Source organism: Anomaloglossus baeobatrachus, chromosome 9 (genome assembly GCF_048569485.1).
Source record: "Anomaloglossus baeobatrachus isolate aAnoBae1 chromosome 9, aAnoBae1.hap1, whole genome shotgun sequence".
Lineage (NCBI taxonomy): Eukaryota > Metazoa > Chordata > Amphibia > Anura > Aromobatidae > Anomaloglossus > Anomaloglossus baeobatrachus.
This window is the reverse complement of record NC_134361.1, coordinates 2,294,271-2,312,645: the sequence shown is the minus strand read 5'-3', so window position 1 is coordinate 2,312,645 and position 18,375 is coordinate 2,294,271. Positions and strand designations below refer to the sequence as shown.

Genomic DNA, 18,375 nt, shown 5'->3' with positions numbered 1-18,375 from the left:
TTCCTGTACATAGGGGGCAGTATTATAGCAGTTATATTCTTGTACATAGGAGCAGTATTATAGTAGTTATATATCTGTACATAGGGGGCAGTATTATAGCAGTTATATTCCTGTACATAGGGGCAGTATTATAGCAGTTATATTCTTGTATATAGGGGCAGTATTATAGTAGATATATTCTTGTACATAGGAGCAGTATTATAGTAGTTATATTCTTGTACATAGGGGCAGTATTATAGTAGTTATATTCTTGTATATAGGGGCAGTATTATAGTAGTTATATTCTTGTACATACGGGCAGTATTATAGTAGTTATATTCTTGTACATAGGGAGCAGTATTATAGCAGTTATATTCTTGTATATAGGGGCAGTATTAAAGTAAAGTAGTTAGATTCTTGTACATAGGGGGCAGTATTATAGTAGTTAGATTCTTGTACATAGGGGGCAGTATTATAGTAGTTATATTCTTGTATATGGAGGATCAGCTCTGAAGGAGTATATAACAAAGAGCTTGGATAAAGAACACTTTAAGGCCGCTTTACACGCTACGACATCGCTCAAGCGATCTCGTTGGGTCACGGAATTTGTGACGCACATCCGGCCGCTTTAGCGATGTCGTTGCGTGTGCTACTTATGAGCGATTTTGCATTGTCGCAAAAACGTGCAAAATCGCTAATCAGTGACATGCCCCCCATTCTCGATTATCATTGCTGCTGCATGTACGATGTTGTTCCGCATTCCTGAGGCAGCGCACATTGCTGTGTGTGACACCGCAGGAGCGAGGAACGTCTCCTTACCTGCAGCCGCCGGCAATGCGTAAGGAAGGAGGTGGGCGGGATGTTACGTCCCGCTCATCTCCGCCCCTCTGCTTCTATTTGGGCACCCGCTGTGTGACGTCGCTGTGACGCCGAACTAACTAGTAAGTAGTGTGATGGGTCTGAACGATGTTGTGCGCTCGGGCAGCGATTTGCCAGTGTCGCACAACCGATGGAGGCGGGTACGCACGCTAGCGATATCGGTAATGATATCACAGCATGTAAAAGCGGCCTTTAGGCAGTCTTCATCCCCTGTATCTGCTGGTTTCTTCTTTGTCAAAAAGAAGCATGATAGAGTACGGCCGTGCCTGGACTTCATTGAGCGCAACCAGATAGCGGTTCAAGATCCGTATCCGATGCCGCTCATTCTTGACCTATTTAAATAGATTACTGGTGCTAAGCGGTTCTCTAACCTCTACCTTAGAGGGGCCTATAATCGATCCGGCTCAGACATAGGGGATGAATGGAAGACGGCATTTAATACGCCAGAGGGCCAGTTCACAAATCTGGTGATGCCATTCGGTCTAACCAACATGCCTGCGGTATTCCAGCATTATGCTAATGATGTGTTTTCTCATTTGTTACGGAAATCTATAATCGTTTACCGTGACAACATTCGCATATATTTACAGGGTTTTGGGTCTCATTTGGAACTTGTCAGACGAGTATCACAAATCCTCAGAGTGAATAAATTTATGTAATTCAATAAATGTAAATAAATCTACTCTAGATGGACTCAGGGTGCTTTGAATGCTTTCGACTGTCTTAAGAAATGTTTCTCATTGGCACCCGTATTGATACAGCCTGACGTGTCAACCTTTTAGGATGGAGGTTGATGCGTCAGGGGTGGGGGTGGGGGCTGTGCTGTCTGAAGGTCTGTCTCTTGATAAAGTGTGTCCATGCTCCTTCTTTTCTAAGAAACTATCTCTGGCAGAGCGTAATTCTGATATTGGTAACAGGGAATTATTGGCGATTAAGTTAGCATTTGAGGAATGGCAACACTTTTTGGAGGGTGTTTTCCATCCTGTTACAGTAATTACTGATCATAAAAATGTTCTTTACCTTGAGTCGGACAAGCGTCTTACACTGAGACAAGCTCGGTGGTCATTATTTTTTAATAACTTTAATTTTTCCAGAACTTCTTGTCCGGGGTCTAAAAACACTAAAGCAGATGCTTTCTCCAGGAGTATTCCAGGGTGGAACCTTGTGAGGAACCTGTCCCCATGCTTCAGAAGGCAGTGGTGGTGTCCATACTGATGTGTAATCTGAAAATGCTAAGGTTTAAGGTGAGGCGCCGTATAGGGTTCTGGTGAACAAGTCATTTGTTTCCCTGAATATTCATCTTAACGTTCTGTGGGATCATCATGATTCTGTCCTGGCTGGTCACCCTGGGGTGAAAGGTCCTCTGGATCTCATACATAATCGCTTTTGGTGGCCCAGAATTCGGAGGGATGAGGTATCTATGTGTGTGTACCACCTGTGCGAGCTCAAAGGCATCGCGCTCTCGTCCCTCAGGATGTCTGCAGCCTTTGAGTGTTCCTAGTCAACCTTGGACGGACATTTCCATGGTCTTTATTCCGGATCTACCTTCCTCTGCTGGTAATACGGTTATTTTTGTACTGGTGGACAGGTTTTATAAGAGGACACATTTTATCACCGTACCGTCGTTACCGAATGACAAAACTTCAGCCGAGGTGCTTGTATGTGACATCGACTCCACGGAGTCCCCTCTAATATGGTCTCTTGTAGAGGAATTCTGTTTATTGATATAAAAACTAAACCACAAAAAGAGGAAATAAATCTTCCCTCAAAAAAATTCAAGAATTATTCACATCAACAAAAGTACAACAGTATTTACCAGCCCCGGCCACAGAATCTCATGCGGTAAGAGGAGAGCATAGCCCGGTAATAAAGACGGAGGCAGCACGGGTGAAAAATACTGATGAACCCGCCACTCACCACTGCCGATGCATGGAGGGGGGGATTGCACTCAAAAAGGCTTGTATAGGGCGCCGTTCACACATGTGGGTGCACAATGTCCGGCTTATTAGTGACACCCATACTATTAGATTAGGCAGGCTCCCAGGTACTCAATTTATTGCCAACTTTTGGAGGGATTTCTGCTTTCAGTTAAGGATTAAGCTTTCTCATTCTTCAGTGTTCCATCCTCAGTCTAATCGGCAATCAGAACGCGGGATCAGAATTTGGAGCAGCATTTACATTGTTTTGTTTTAGATAATCAGGAGGAGTGGTTCTCTTTTCTTCCCTAACCATATGAGTATCTGTATCTGTGTAATATACCCATGTGAGTGTCTGTATCTGTGTAATATACCCATGTGAGTGTCTGTATCTGTGTTGAGTGCACGTGCGTACACCGCTATCCGTCTCCCATACATTCGCACTGCACATTACCGGGAGACACTGCTTTACATTATGGGGATGAACACTTCATAGCGACATCTACAGCTGCAGTAATCCTGTATTTCCTCTAGAGGGAGACAAATCCTATGGAGAAGAGGAGGCGATTATTGACAGGATTAACCCTTTGCCTGTCAGTGATATTTTTTGTACTCTGCAATGCTGACATGTAGGACATGATGTGCGAGGTGACACACTGACACTGCCAATAAGGCATAGTACATGAATTTGGAGAAACACCAGGCGCAGTGGGGCTTAATGAGAAACGCCGGGCTCGGAGGGGCTTAACGAGAAACACCAGGCTCGAAGGGGCTTAACGAGAAACGCCTAGCTCGGAGGGGTTTATGAAGAAACGCGGGGCTCGGAGGGGCTTAATGAGAAACGCCAGGCTCGGAGGGGCTTAACGAGAAACGCCAGGCTCGGAGGGGCTTAACGAGAAACGCCAGGCTCGGAGGGGCTTAACGAGAAACGCCAGGCTCGGAGGGGCTTAATGAGAAACGCCAGGCTCGGAGGGGCTTAATGAGAAACGCCAGGCTCGGAGGGGCTTAATGAGAAACGCCAGGCTCGAGGGGCTTAATGAGAAACGCGGGGCTCGGAGGGGTTTAAGAAGAAACGCGGGGCTCGGAGGGGCTTAACGAGAAACGCGGGGCTCGGAGGGGCTTAACGAGAAACGCGGGGCTCGGAGGGGCTTAATGAGAAACGCCAGGCTCGGAGGGGCTTAATGAGAAACGCCAGGCTCGGAGGGGCTTAATGAGAAACGCCAGGCTCGGAGGGGCTTAATGGGAAACGCCGGGCTCGGAGGGGTTTAATGAGAAACGCAGGGCTCGGAGGGGTTTAATGAGAAACGCCAGGCTGGGAGGGGCTTAACGAGAAACGCCAGGCTCGGAGGGGCTTAACGAGAAACGCCAGGCTCGGAGGGGCTTAATGAGAAATGCCAGGCTCGGAGGGGTTTAAGAAGAAACGCGGGGCTCGGAGGGGCTTAACGAAAATGGTTTGTAACAAGAAATAAAGTAGACACCAAACATCGGCGTCACTCATCACGGGACGCGGTATAGCAGCACTTTTATTGGGACAACATGAAGAGAAATGATTACAAGCGACCGCTGTTTCACCACACTGCGCTTCTTCCGTCCACAGTATACAGGGTGTAGCGCTCTGCAGGCTCTGCACGCCGGCTCTGCCCAGCAATGCCGGCTCATGCTATTTGGTGCTGTAAACCACTGCTGGCTCCGTGTGCTTCCTGTATGTATACGGCAGCGTGTGGGTACTGCACATATACTGTATATGGTTGTGGTGTGTGTGCCGCATGTGGTGTGTGCATACATTACTCAGCATAAGTGAGTGCACCCCTCCTGTATACATATAATGTTCAGCATAAGTGAGTGCACCCTTCCTGTATACATACAGAGCTCAGCATAAGTAAGAGCTCGCCTCTTACAGTGCCTACAAGTAGTATTCAACCCCCTGCAGATTTATAATATGTACAGTGCCTACAAGTAGTATTCAACCCCCTGCAGATTTAGCAGGTTTGATAAGATGCAAATAAGTTAGAGCAAACTTCAAACAAGAGCAGGATTTATTAAGAGATGCATAAATCTTACAAACCAACAAGTTATGTTGCTCAGTTAAATTCTAATAAATTTTCAACATAAAAGTGTGGGTCAATTATTATTCAACCCCTAGGTTTAATATTTTGTGGAATAGCCCTTGTTTGCAATTACAGCTAATAATCGTCTTTTATAAGACCTGATCAGGCCGGCACAGGTCTCTGGAGTCATCTTGGCCCACTCCTCCATGCAGATCTTCTCCAAGTTATCTAGGTTCTTTGGGTGTCTCATGTGGACTTTATTCTTGAGCTCCTTCCACAAGTTTTCAATTGGGTTAAGGTCAGGAGTCTGACTAGGCCACTGCAACACCTTGATTTTTTCCCTCTTGAACCAGGCCTTGGTTTTCTTGGCTGTGTGCTTTGGGTCGTTGTCTTGTTGGAAGATGAAATGACGACCCATCTTAAGATCCTTGATGGAGGAGCGGAGGTTCTTGGCCAAAATCTCCAGGTAGGCCGTGCTATCCATCTTCCCATGGATGCGGACCAGATGGCCAGGCCCCTTGGCTGAGAAACAGCCCCACAGCATGATGCTGCCACCACCATGCTTGACTGTAGGGATGGTATTCTTGGGGTCGTATGCAGTGCCATCCAGTCTCCAAACGTCACGTGTGTGGTTGGCACCAAAGATCTCGATCTTGGTCTCATCAGACCAGAGAACCTTGAACCAGTCTGTCTCAGAGTCCTCCAAGTGATCATGAGCAAACTGTAGACGAGCCTTGACATGACGCTTTGAAAGTAAAGGTACCTTACGGGCTCGTCTGGAACGGAGACCATTGTGGTGGAGTACGTTACTTATGGTATTGACTGAAACCAATGTCCCCACTGCCATGAGATCTTCCCGGAGCTCCTACCTTGTTGTCCTTGGGTTAGCCTTGACTCTTCGAACAAGCCTGGCCTCGGCACGGGAGGAAACTTTCAAAGGCTGTCCAGGCCGTGGAAGGCTAACAGTAGTTCCATAAGCCTTCCACTTCCGGATGATGCTCCCAACAGTGGAGACAGGTAGGCCCAACTCCTTGGAAAGGGTTTTGTACCCCTTGCCAGCCTTGTGACCCTCCACGATCTTGTCTCTGATGGCCTTGGAATGCTCCTTTGTCTTTCCCATGTTGACCAAGTATGAGTGCTGTTCACAAGTTTGGGGAGGGTCTTAATTAGTCAGAAAAGGCTGGAAAAAGAGATAATGAATCCAAACATGTGAAGCTCATTGTTCTTTGTGCCTGAAATACTTCTTAATACTTTAGGGGAACCAAACAGAATTCTGGTGGATTGAGGGGTTGAATAATAAATGACCCTCTGAATAAACTTTTCACAATTTAAAAAAAATAAATAGCATTCTTTTTTGCTGCATTTCACACTTCCAGGCTGATCTACAGTCCAAATGTCACAATGCCAAGTTAATTCCAAATGTGTAAACCTGCTAAATCTGCAGGGGGTTGAATACTACTTGTAGGCACTGTATGTACATACATTGCTCAGCATAAGTGAGTGCACCCCTTCTGTATGTTATACAGAATGCTCAGTATATAGAGCCCCAGTAGTATACAAACACCCTTCAACCCAGTAATATACAGACCCCCTCCGCAACAGTAGTATATAGACCCCTCTCCTCCCCAGTAGTATATAGACCCCTCTCCTCTCCAGTAATATACAGACCCACTCCGCCCCAGTAATATACAGACCCACTCCGCCCCAGTAGTATACAGACCCCCTATGCACCAGTAGTATATAGACCCCTCTCCTCCCCAGTAATATACAGACTCCCTCCGCACCAGTAGTATATAGACCCCTCTCCTCCCCAGTAGTATACAGATCCCCTCTCCTCCCCAGTAGTATACAGATCCCCTCCTCCCCAGTAGTATACAGATCCCCTCCTCCCCAGTAGTATACAGATCCCCTCCTCCCCAGTAGTATACAGATCCCCTCCTCCCCAGTAGTATACAGATCCCCTCCTCCCCAGTAGTATACAGATCCCCTCTTCCCCAGTAGTATACAGATCCCCCTCCTCCCCAGTAGTATACAGATCCCCCTCCTCCCCAGTAGTATATAGATCCCCCTCCTCCCCAGTAGTATATAGATCCCCCTCCTCCCCAGTAGTATACAGATCCCCCTCCTCCCCAGTAGTATACAGATCCCCCTCCTCCCCAGTAGTATTCAGATCCCCCTCCTCCCCAGTAGTATACAGATCCCCCTCCTCCCCAGTAGTATACAGATCCCCCTCCTCCCCAGTAGTATACAGATCCCCCTCCTCCCCAGTAGTATACAGATCCCCCTCCTCCCCAGTAGTATACAGATCCCCCTCCTCCCAAGTAGTATACAGATCCCCCTCCTCCCCAGTAGTATACAGATCCCCCTCTGCCCCAGTAGTATACAGACCCTCCTCCCCCCCTGAGCGGCCCCCGTACCTCGCTGCCCCAAGCGGTCCCCGTACCCCGCTGCCCCGAGCGGCCCCCGTACCCCGAGCGGCCCCCGTACCCTGCTGCCCTGAGCGGCCCCTGTACCCCGCTGCCCCGAGCGGTCCCTGTACCCCCGCTGCCCCGAGCGGTCCCTGTACCCCGCTGCCCCGAGCGGTCCCTGTACCCCGGGGCCCCGAGCGGTCCCTGTACCCCACTGCTGCCGAGCGGTCCCCCGTACCCCGCTGCTCCGAGCGGTCCCCGTACCCTGCTGCCCTGAGCGGCTCCCCCGTACCCCGCTGCCCTGAGCGGGCCCCCCCCGTACCCCGCTGCCCTGAGCATTTCTACAGGACTTTGATGCTATTTATTAGCATTTTTCCAGGTCGCCATTACAAGGTACCAGCCCCTGAGGACTTACAATTTCTAATATTTCAGCAGACAGTAATCACCAGAACAGATGTGGTTACTCACCGCGGCTTTACTCCCCGTTATCTGCATGCAGGGTCAGTGCGGAGGGATGAGAAAAGAAACAGCAAGTTAGTTGCACATCTTAGCAGATGGACATATACAGTGCGGCCGCGATTACACGCTGCGACACATGGCCGCTACCGTCATTTATAACAGGCTAAATTATCGCGTCCGGTCAACCACAAATCACAGACTGATCAGCGTCACACCAAAGAGAGGACGATAATAATCATCATACTACTACCGATGATGATGATAATATTACTCATTACTCATGATGATACTACTACTACCGATCATGATGATACTACTACTACTGATCATGATGATACTACTACTACCGATCATGATGATACTACTACTACCGATCATGATGATACTACTACTACCGATCATGATGATACTACTACTACCGATCATGATGATACTACTACTACCGATCATGATGATACTACTACTACTACCGATCATGATGATACTACTACTACCGATCATGATGATACTACTACTACTACCGATCATGATGATACTACTACTACCGATCATGATGATACTACTACTACCGATCATGATGATACTACTACTACTGATCATGATGATACTACTACTACCGATCATGATGATACTACTACCGATCATGATGATACTACTACCGATCATGATGATACTACTACTACTACTACCGATCATGATGATACTACTACTACCGATCATGATGATACTACTACTACTACCGATCATGATGATACTACTACCGATCATGATGATACTACTACCGATCATGATGATACTACTACTACCGATCATGATGATACTACTACTACCGATCATGATGATACTACTACTACTACCGATCATGATGATACTACTACCGATCATGATGATACTACTACTACCGATCATGATGATACTACTACTACCGATCATGATGATACTACTACTACCGATCATGATGATACTACTACTACCGATCATGATGATACTACTACTACCGATCATGATGATACTACTACTACCGATCATGATGATACTACTACTACCGATCATGATGATACTACTACCGATCATGATGATACTACTACCGATCATGATGATACTACTACTACCGATCATGATGATACTACTACTACCGATCATGATGATACTACTACTACCGATCATGATGATACCACCACCACCACCAATGATGGATGATACTACTATTAGTGATTATGATGATACTACTACTGGGCCGTGAGGACTGATGGGCGCAGCGTGTAACCTCGGCCGCAGTATTTGTTAATTCACTACATGAACTTGTTGACAAGGAGACATTTACGTGCAGTCCCATGCCGATCCATCAGGCGATGAGGAAACATGCATTATACATACAAGAACAGAAAACCTATCACAGCAAAGCTAACAAGCAGAGGTGAGTGCCTGACAACTGCAGAAAACAGCTGGACTGTCAGGGGTATACACAGCAAAAAAAAAAAATGATGGCATCATCAAGAGGGGAGACCTCAGGTGACACCATTCCAGTACTCTCTTCTGGTGAATCATCAAAACATGTCCGACAGTCCTATGTAACACTAAAGATTTAACATGGGATATTTACTAGCTTATTAAATGGAATAAAAGACCTCTCCTATATATTACACGGGATGGAGACCTCTCCTATATTACACGGGATGGAGGCCTCTCCTATATTACACGGGATGGAGGCCTCTCCTATATTACACAGGATGGAGGCCTCTCCTATATTACACAGGATGGAGACCTCTCCTATATTACACGGGACGGAGGCCTCTCCTATATTACACAGGATGGAGACCTCTCCTATATTACACAGGATGGAGACCTCTCCTATATTACACAGGATGGAGGCCTCTCCTATATTACACGGGATGGAGGCCTCTCCTATATTACATAGGATGGAGGCCTCTCCTATATTACACAGGATGGAGACCTCTCCTATATTACTCAGGATGGAAGCCTCTCCTATATTACACGGGATGGAGGCCTCTCCTATATTACACAGGATGGAGACCTCTCCTATATTACACAGGATGGAGACCTCTCCTATATTACACAGGATGGAGGCCTCTCCTATATTACACAGGATGGAGGCCTCTCCTATATTACACGGGATGGAGGCCTCTCCTATATTACACAGGATGGAGGCCTCTCCTATATTACACAGGATGGAGGCCTCTCCTATATTACACGGGATGGAGGCCTCTCCTATATTACACGGGATGGAGGCCTCTCCTATATTACACAGGATGGAGGCCTCTCCTATATTACACAGGATGGAGACCTCTCCTATATTACTCAGGATGGAAGCCTCTCCTATATTACACAGGATGGAGGCCTCTCCTATATTACACGGGATGGAGGCCTCTCCTATATTACACAGGATGGAGGCCTCTCCTATATTACACAGGATGGAGGCCTCTCCTATATTACACAGGATGGAGGCCTCTCCTATATTACACAGGATGGAGGTCTCTCCTATATTACACAGGATGGAGGTCTCTCCTATATTACACAGGATGGAGACCTCTCCTATATTACACAGGATGGAGACCTCTCCTATATTATACGGGATGGAGACCTCTCCTATATTACACAGGATGGAGACCTCTCCTATATTACACGGGATGGAGGCCTCTCCTATATTACACAGGATGGAGACCTCTCCTATATTACACAGGATGGAGACCTCTCCTATATTATACGGGATGGAGACCTCTCCTATATTACACAGGATGGAGGCCTCTCCTATATTACACAGGATGGAGGCCTCTCCTATATTACACGGGATGGAGGCCTCTCCTATATTACACAGGATGGAGACCTCTCCTATATTACACAGGATGGAGACCTCTCCTATATTACACGGGATGGAGGCCTCTCCTATATTACACGGGATGGAGGCCTCTCCTATATTACACAGGATGGAGACCTCTCCTATATTACACGGGATGGAGGCCTCTCCTATATTACACAGGATGGAGACCTCTCCTATATTACACAGGATGGAGACCTCTCCTATATTACACAGGATGGAGACCTCTCCTATATTACACAGGATGGAGGCCTCTCCTATCTTACACAGGATGGAAGCCTCTCCTATATTACACAGGATGGAGACCTCTCCTATATTACACAGGATGGAGGCCTCTCCTATATTACACAGGATGGAGGCCTCTCCTATATTACACAGGATGGAGACCTCTCCTATATTACACAGGATGGAGACCTCTCCTATATTACACAGGATGGAGGCCTCTCCTATATTACACAGGATGGAGGCCTCTCCTATCTTACACAGGATGGAGACCTCTCCTATATTACACGGGACGGAGGCCTCTCCTATATTACACAGGATGGAGACCTCTCCTATATTACACAGGATGGAGACCTCTCCTATATTACACGGGATGGAGGCCTCTCCTATATTACACGGGATGGAGACCTCTCCTATATTACACAGGATGGAGACCTCTCCTATATTACACAGGATGGAGGCCTCTCCTATATTACACGGGATGGAGACCTCTCCTATATTACACAGGATGGAGACCTCTCCTATATTACACAGGATGGAGACCTCTCCTATATTACACAGGATGGAGGCCTCTCCTATATTACACAGGATGGAGACCTCTCCTATATTACACAGGATGGAGGCCTCTTCTATATTACACAGGATGGAGGCCTCTCCTATATATTACACAGGATGGAGGCCTCTCCTATATTACACAGGATGGAGACCTCTCCTATATTACACAGGATGGAGGTCTCTCCTATATTACACAGGATGGAGACCTCTCCTATATTACACAGGATGGAGACCTCTCCTATATTATACGGGATGGAGACCTCTCCTATATTACACAGGATGGAGACCTCTCCTATATTACACAGGATGGAGACCTCTCCTATATTACACGGGATGGAGGCCTCTCCTATATTACACAGGATGGAGACCTCTCCTATATTACACAGGATGGAGACCTCTCCTATATTACACAGGATGGAGGCCTCTCCTATATTACACAGGATGGAGACCTCTCCTATATTACACAGGATGGAGGCCTCTCCTATATTACACAGGATGGAGGCCTCTCCTATATTACACAGGATGGAGGCCTCTCCTATATTACACGGGATGGAGGCCTCTCCTATATTACACAGGATGGAGACCTCTCCTATATTACACAGGATGGAGACCTCTCCTATATTACACAGGATGGAGGCCTCTCCTATCTTACACAGGATGGAAGCCTCTCCTATATTACACAGGATGGAAGCCTCTCCTATATTACACAGGATGGAGACCTCTCCTATATTACACAGGATGGAGGCCTCTCCTATATTACACAGGATGGAAGCCTCTCCTATATTACACAGGATGGAAGCCTCTCCTATATTACACAGGATGGAGACCTCTCCTATATTACACAGGATGGAGGCCTCTCCTATATTACACGGGATGGAGGCCTCTCCTATATTACACGGGATGGAGGTCTCTCCTATATTACACGGGATGGAGACCTCTCCTATATTACACAGGATGGAGACCTCTCCTATATTACACAGGATGGAGGCCTCTCCTATATTACACAGGATGGAGACCTCTCCTATATTACACAGGATGGAGGCCTCTCCTATATTACACAGGATGGAGGCCTCTCCTATATTACACGGGATGGAGGCCTCTCCTATATTACACGGGATGGAGGCCTCTCCTATATTACACAGGATGGAGGCCTCTCCTATATTACACAGGATGGAGACCTCTCCTATATTACACAGGATGGAGGCCTCTCCTATATTACACAGGATGGAGGCCTCTCCTATATTACACGGGATGGAGGCCTCTCCTATATTACACGGGATGGAGGCCTCTCCTATATTACACGGGACGGAGGCCTCTCCTATATTACACAGGATGGAGACCTCTCCTATATTACACAGGATGGAGACCTCTCCTATATTACACGGGATGGAGACCTCTCCTATATTACACAGGATGGAGGCCTCTCCTATATTACACGGGATGGAGACCTCTCCTATATTACACGGGATAGAGACCTCTCCTATATTACACGGGATGGAGACCTCTCCTATATTACACGGGATAGAGACCTCTCCTATATTACACGGGACGGAGGCCTCTCCTATATTACACAGGATGGAGACCTCTCCTATATTACACGGGATGGAGACCTCTCCTATATTACACGGGATGGAGACCTCTCCTATATTACACGGGATGGAGGCCTCTCCTATATTACACGGGATGGAGACCTCTCCTATATTACACGGGATGGAGGCCTCTCCTATATTACACGGGATGGAGACCTCTCCTATATTACACGGGATGGAGGCCTCTCCTATATTACACGGGATGGAGACCTCTCCTATATTACACGGGATGGAGGCCTCTCCTATATTACACGGGATGGAGGCCTCTCCTATATTACACAGGATGGAGGCCTCTCCTATATTACACGGGATAGAGACCTCTCCTATATTACACAGGATGGAGGCCTCTCCTATATTACACGGGATAGAGACCTCTCCTATATTACACAGGATGGAGGCCTCTCCTATATTACACGGGATGGAGGCCTCTCCTATATTACACAGGATGGAGACCTCTCCTATATTACACAGGGTGGAGGCCTCTCCTATATTACACAGGATGGAGACCTCTCCTATATTACACAGGATGGAGACCTCTCCTATATTACACAGGATGGAGACCTCTCCTATATTACACAGGATGGAGACCTCTCCTATATTACACAGGATGGAGACCTCTCCTATATTACACGGGATGGAGGCCTCTCCTATATTACACGGGATGGAGGCCTCTCCTATATTACACGGGATGGAGACCTCTCCTATATTACACGGGATGGAGGCCTCTCCTATATTACACAGGATGGAGACCTCTCCTATATTACACAGGATGGAGGCCTCTCCTATATTACACAGGATGGAGACCTCTCCTATATTATACGGGATGGAGGCCTCTCCTATATTACACGGGATGGAGGCCTCTCCTATATATTACACGGGATGGAGGCCTCTCCTATATATTACACGGGATGGAGGCCTCTCCTATATATTACACGGGATGGAGGCCTCTCCTATATTACACAGGATGGAGGCCTCTCCTATATTACACAGGATGGAGGCCTCTCCTATATTACACAGGATGGAGGCCTCTCCTATATTACACAGGATGGAGGCCTCTCCTACATTACACAGGATGGAGGCCTCTCCTACATTACACAGGATGGAGACCTCTCCTATATTACACAGGATGGAGGCCTCTCCTACATTACACAGGATGGAGGCCTCTCCTACATTACACAGGATGGAGGCCTCTCCTACATTACACAGGATGGAGGCCTCTCCTACATTACACAGGATGGAGGCCTCTCCTATATTACACAGGATGGAGGCCTCTCCTATATTACACAGGATGGAGGCCTCTCCTATATTACACGGGATGGAGGCCTCTCCTATATTACACAGGATGGAGACCTCTCCTATATTACACAGGATGGAGACCTCTCCTATATTACACAGGATGGAGACCTCTCCTATATTACACAGGATGGAGGCCTCTCCTATATTACACAGGATGGAGGCCTCTCCTATATTACACGGGATGGAGGCCTCTCCTATATTACACGGGATGGAGGCCTCTCCTATATTACACGGGATGGAGGCCTCTCCTATATATTACACGGGATGGAGGCCTCTCCTATATATTACACGGGATGGAGGCCTCTCCTATATTACACAGGATGGAGGCCTCTCCTATATTACACAGGATGGAGGCCTCTCCTATATTACACAGGATGGAGGCCTCTCCTATATTACACGGGATGGAGGCCTCTCCTATATTACACGGGATGGAGGCCTCTCCTATATTACACAGGATGGAGACCTCTCCTATATTACACAGGATGGAGGCCTCTCCTATATTACACGGGATGGAGGCCTCTCCTATATTACACGGGATGGAGGCCTCTCCTATATTACACGGGATGGAGGCCTCTCCTATATATTACACGGGATGGAGGCCTCTCCTATATATTACACGGGATGGAGGCCTCTCCTATATTACACAGGATGGAGGCCTCTCCTATATTACACAGGATGGAGGCCTCTCCTATATTACACAGGATGGAGGCCTCTCCTATATTACACGGGATGGAGGCCTCTCCTATATTACACGGGATGGAGGCCTCTCCTATATTACACGGGATGGAGGCCTCTCCTATATTACACAGGATGGAGACCTCTCCTATATTACACAGGATGGAGGCCTCTCCTATATTACACAGGATGGAGGCCTCTCCTATATTACACAGGATGGAGGCCTCTCCTATATTACACGGGATGGAGGCCTCTCCTATATATTACACGGGATGGAGGCCTCTCCTATATTACACAGGATGGAGGCCTCTCCTATATTACACAGGATGGAGACCTCTCCTATATTACACAGGATGGAGGCCTCTCCTATATTACACGGGATGGAGACCTCTCCTATATTACACAGGATGGAAGCCTCTCCTATATTACACAGGATGGAAGCCTCTCCTATATTACACGGGATGGAGGCCTCTCCTATATTACACAGGATGGAGACCTCTCCTATATTACACAGGATGGAGGCCTCTCCTATATTACACAGGATGGAGACCTCTCCTATATTACACAGGATGGAGACCTCTCCTATATTACACGGGATGGAAGCCTCTCCTATATTACACAGGATGGAGGCCTCTCCTATATTACACAGGATGGAGACCTCTCCTATATTACACAGGATGGAGGCCTCTCCTATATTACACAGGATGGAGGCCTCTCCTATATTACACAGGATGGAAGCCTCTCCTATATTACACGGGATGGAGACCTCTCCTACATTACACAGGATGGAGGCCTCTCCTATATTACACAGGATGGAGACCTCTCCTATATTACACAGGATGGAAGCCTCTCCTATATTACACGGGATGGAGACCTCTCCTACATTACACAGGATGGAGGCCTCTCCTATATTACACAGGATGGAGACCTCTCCTACATTACACAGGATGGAGACCTCTCCTATATTACACAGGATGGAGACCTCTCCTACATTACACAGGATGGAGACCTCTCCTATATTACACAGGATGGAGACCTCTCCTACATTACACAGGATGGAGGCCTCTCCTATATTACACAGGATGGAGACCTCTCCTATATTACACAGGATGGAGACCTCTCCTATATTACACAGGATGGAGACCTCTCCTACATTACACAGGATGGAGGCCTCTCCTATATTACACAGGATGGAGGCCTCTCCTATATTACACGGGATGGAGGCCTCTCCTATATTACACGGGATGGAGGCCTCTCCTATATTACACAGGATGGAGGCCTCTCCTATATTACACGGGATGGAGGCCTCTCCTATATTACACAGGATGGAGGCCTCTCCTATATTACACAGGATGGAGACCTCTCCTATATTACACAGGATGGAGACCTCTCCTATATTACACGGGATGGAGGCCTCTCCTATATTACACGGGATGGAGGCCTCTCCTATATTACACAGGATGGAGGCCTCTCCTATATTACACAGGATGGAGACCTCTCCTATATTACACGGGATGGAGACCTCTCCTATATTACACGGGATGGAGGCCTCTCCTATATTACACGGGATGGAGGCCTCTCCTATATTACACGGGATGGAGGCCTCTCCTATATTACACAGGATGGAGGCCTCTCCTATATTACACAGGATGGAGGCCTCTCCTATATTACACAGGATGGAGGCCTCTCCTATATTACACGGGATGGAGGCCTCTCCTATATTACACAGGATGGAGGCCTCTCCTATATTACACGGGATGGAGGCCTCTCCTATATTACACAGGATGGAGGCCTCTCCTATATTACACAGGATGGAAGCCTCTCCTATATTACACGGGATGGAGGCCTCTCCTATATTACACAGGATGGAAGCCTCTCCTATATTACACGGGATGGAGGCCTCTCCTATATTACACAGGATGGAGGCCTCTCCTATATTACACAGGATGGAGACCTCTCCTATATATTACACGGGATAGAGGCCTCTCCTATATTACACAGGATGGAGGCCTCTCCTACATTACACAGGATGGAGGCCTCTCCTATATTACACAGGATGGAGGCCTCTCCTATATTACACAGGATGGAGGCCTCTCCTATATTACACGGGATGGAGGCCTCTCCTATATTACACAGGATGGAGGCCTCTCCTATATTACACGGGATGGAGGCCTCTCCTATATTACATGGGATGGAGGCCTCTCCTATATATTACACGGGATGGAGGCCTCTCCTATATTACACAGGATGGAGACCTCTCCTATATTACACAGGATGGAGCCCTCTCCTATATTACACAGGATGGAGGCCTCTCCTATATTACACAGGATGGAGGCCTCTCCTATATTACACAGGATGGAGGCCTCTCCTATATTACACAGGATGGAGGCCTCTCCTATATTACACAGGATGGAGGCCTCTCCTATATTACACAGGATGGAGACCTCTCCTATATTACACAGGATGGAGACCTCTCCTATATTACACAGGATGGAGGCCTCTCCTATATTACACGGGATGGAGACCTCTCCTATATTACACAGGATGGAGGCCTCTCCTACATTACACGGGATGGAGGCCTCTCCTATATTACACAGGATGGAGGCCTCTCCTACATTACACAGGATGGAGGCCTCTCCTATATTACACAGGATGGAGGCCTCTCCTATATTACACAGGATGGAGGCCTCTCCTATATTACACAGGATGGAGGCCTCTCCTATATTACACGGGATGGAGGCCTCTCCTATATTACACAGGATGGAGGCCTCTCCTATATTACACGGGATGGAGGCCTCTCCTATATTACACGGGATGGAGACCTCTCCTATATTACACGGGATGGAGGCCTCTCCTATATTACACAGGATGGAGGCCTCTCCTATATTACACAGGATGGAGACCTCTCCTATATTACACAGGATGGAGGCCTCTCCTATATTACACGGGATGGAGGCCTCTCCTATATTACACAGGATGGAGGCCTCTCCTATATTACACAGGATGGAGACCTCTCCTATATTACACGGGATGGAGGCCTCTCCTATATTACACGGGATGGAGGCCTCTCCTATATTACACAGGATGGAGGCCTCTCCTATATTACACAGGATGGAGACCTCTCCTATATTACACAGGATGGAGGCCTCTCCTATATTACACAGGATGGAGGCCTCTCCTATATATTACACAGGATGGAGGCCTCTCCTATATTACACAGGATGGAGGCCTCTCCTATATTACACAGGATGGAGACCTCTCCTATATTACACAGGATGGAGGCCTCTCCTATATTACACAGGATGGAGGCCTCTCCTATATTACACGGGATGGAAGCGTCTCCTATATTACACAGGATGGAGACCTCTCCTATATTACACAGGATGGAGGCCTCTCCTATATTACACAGGATGGAGGCCTCTCCTATATTACACGGGATGGAGGCCTCTCCTATATTACACAGGATGGAGACTTCTCCTATATTACACGGGATGGAGGCCTCTCCTATATTAC

At 47.4% G+C, this 18,375-nt stretch overlaps 1 protein-coding gene across 6 annotated transcripts in view; it reads right to left on the bottom strand.

Moving 5' to 3' along the window:
- DIAPH2 (diaphanous related formin 2) overlaps window positions 1-18,375 on the bottom strand; it is a 1,791,241-nt gene that overhangs the window by 1,679,221 nt on the left and 93,645 nt on the right. For 5 of the 6 annotated variants that reach the window (XR_012725273.1, XR_012725274.1, XM_075323052.1 and 2 more), the window contains one exon: window positions 7,699-7,719. The exons of the other annotated variant lie outside the window; for it this stretch is intronic. Coding sequence is in view for 3 of the 5 variants with exons in the window: in XM_075323052.1 (XP_075179167.1) it covers window positions 7,699-7,719 (21 nt within the window). In the remaining 2 variants the exon portion in view is untranslated. The remainder of the gene's footprint in view (window positions 1-7,698; window positions 7,720-18,375) is intronic. 6 annotated transcript variants of the gene reach the window in all.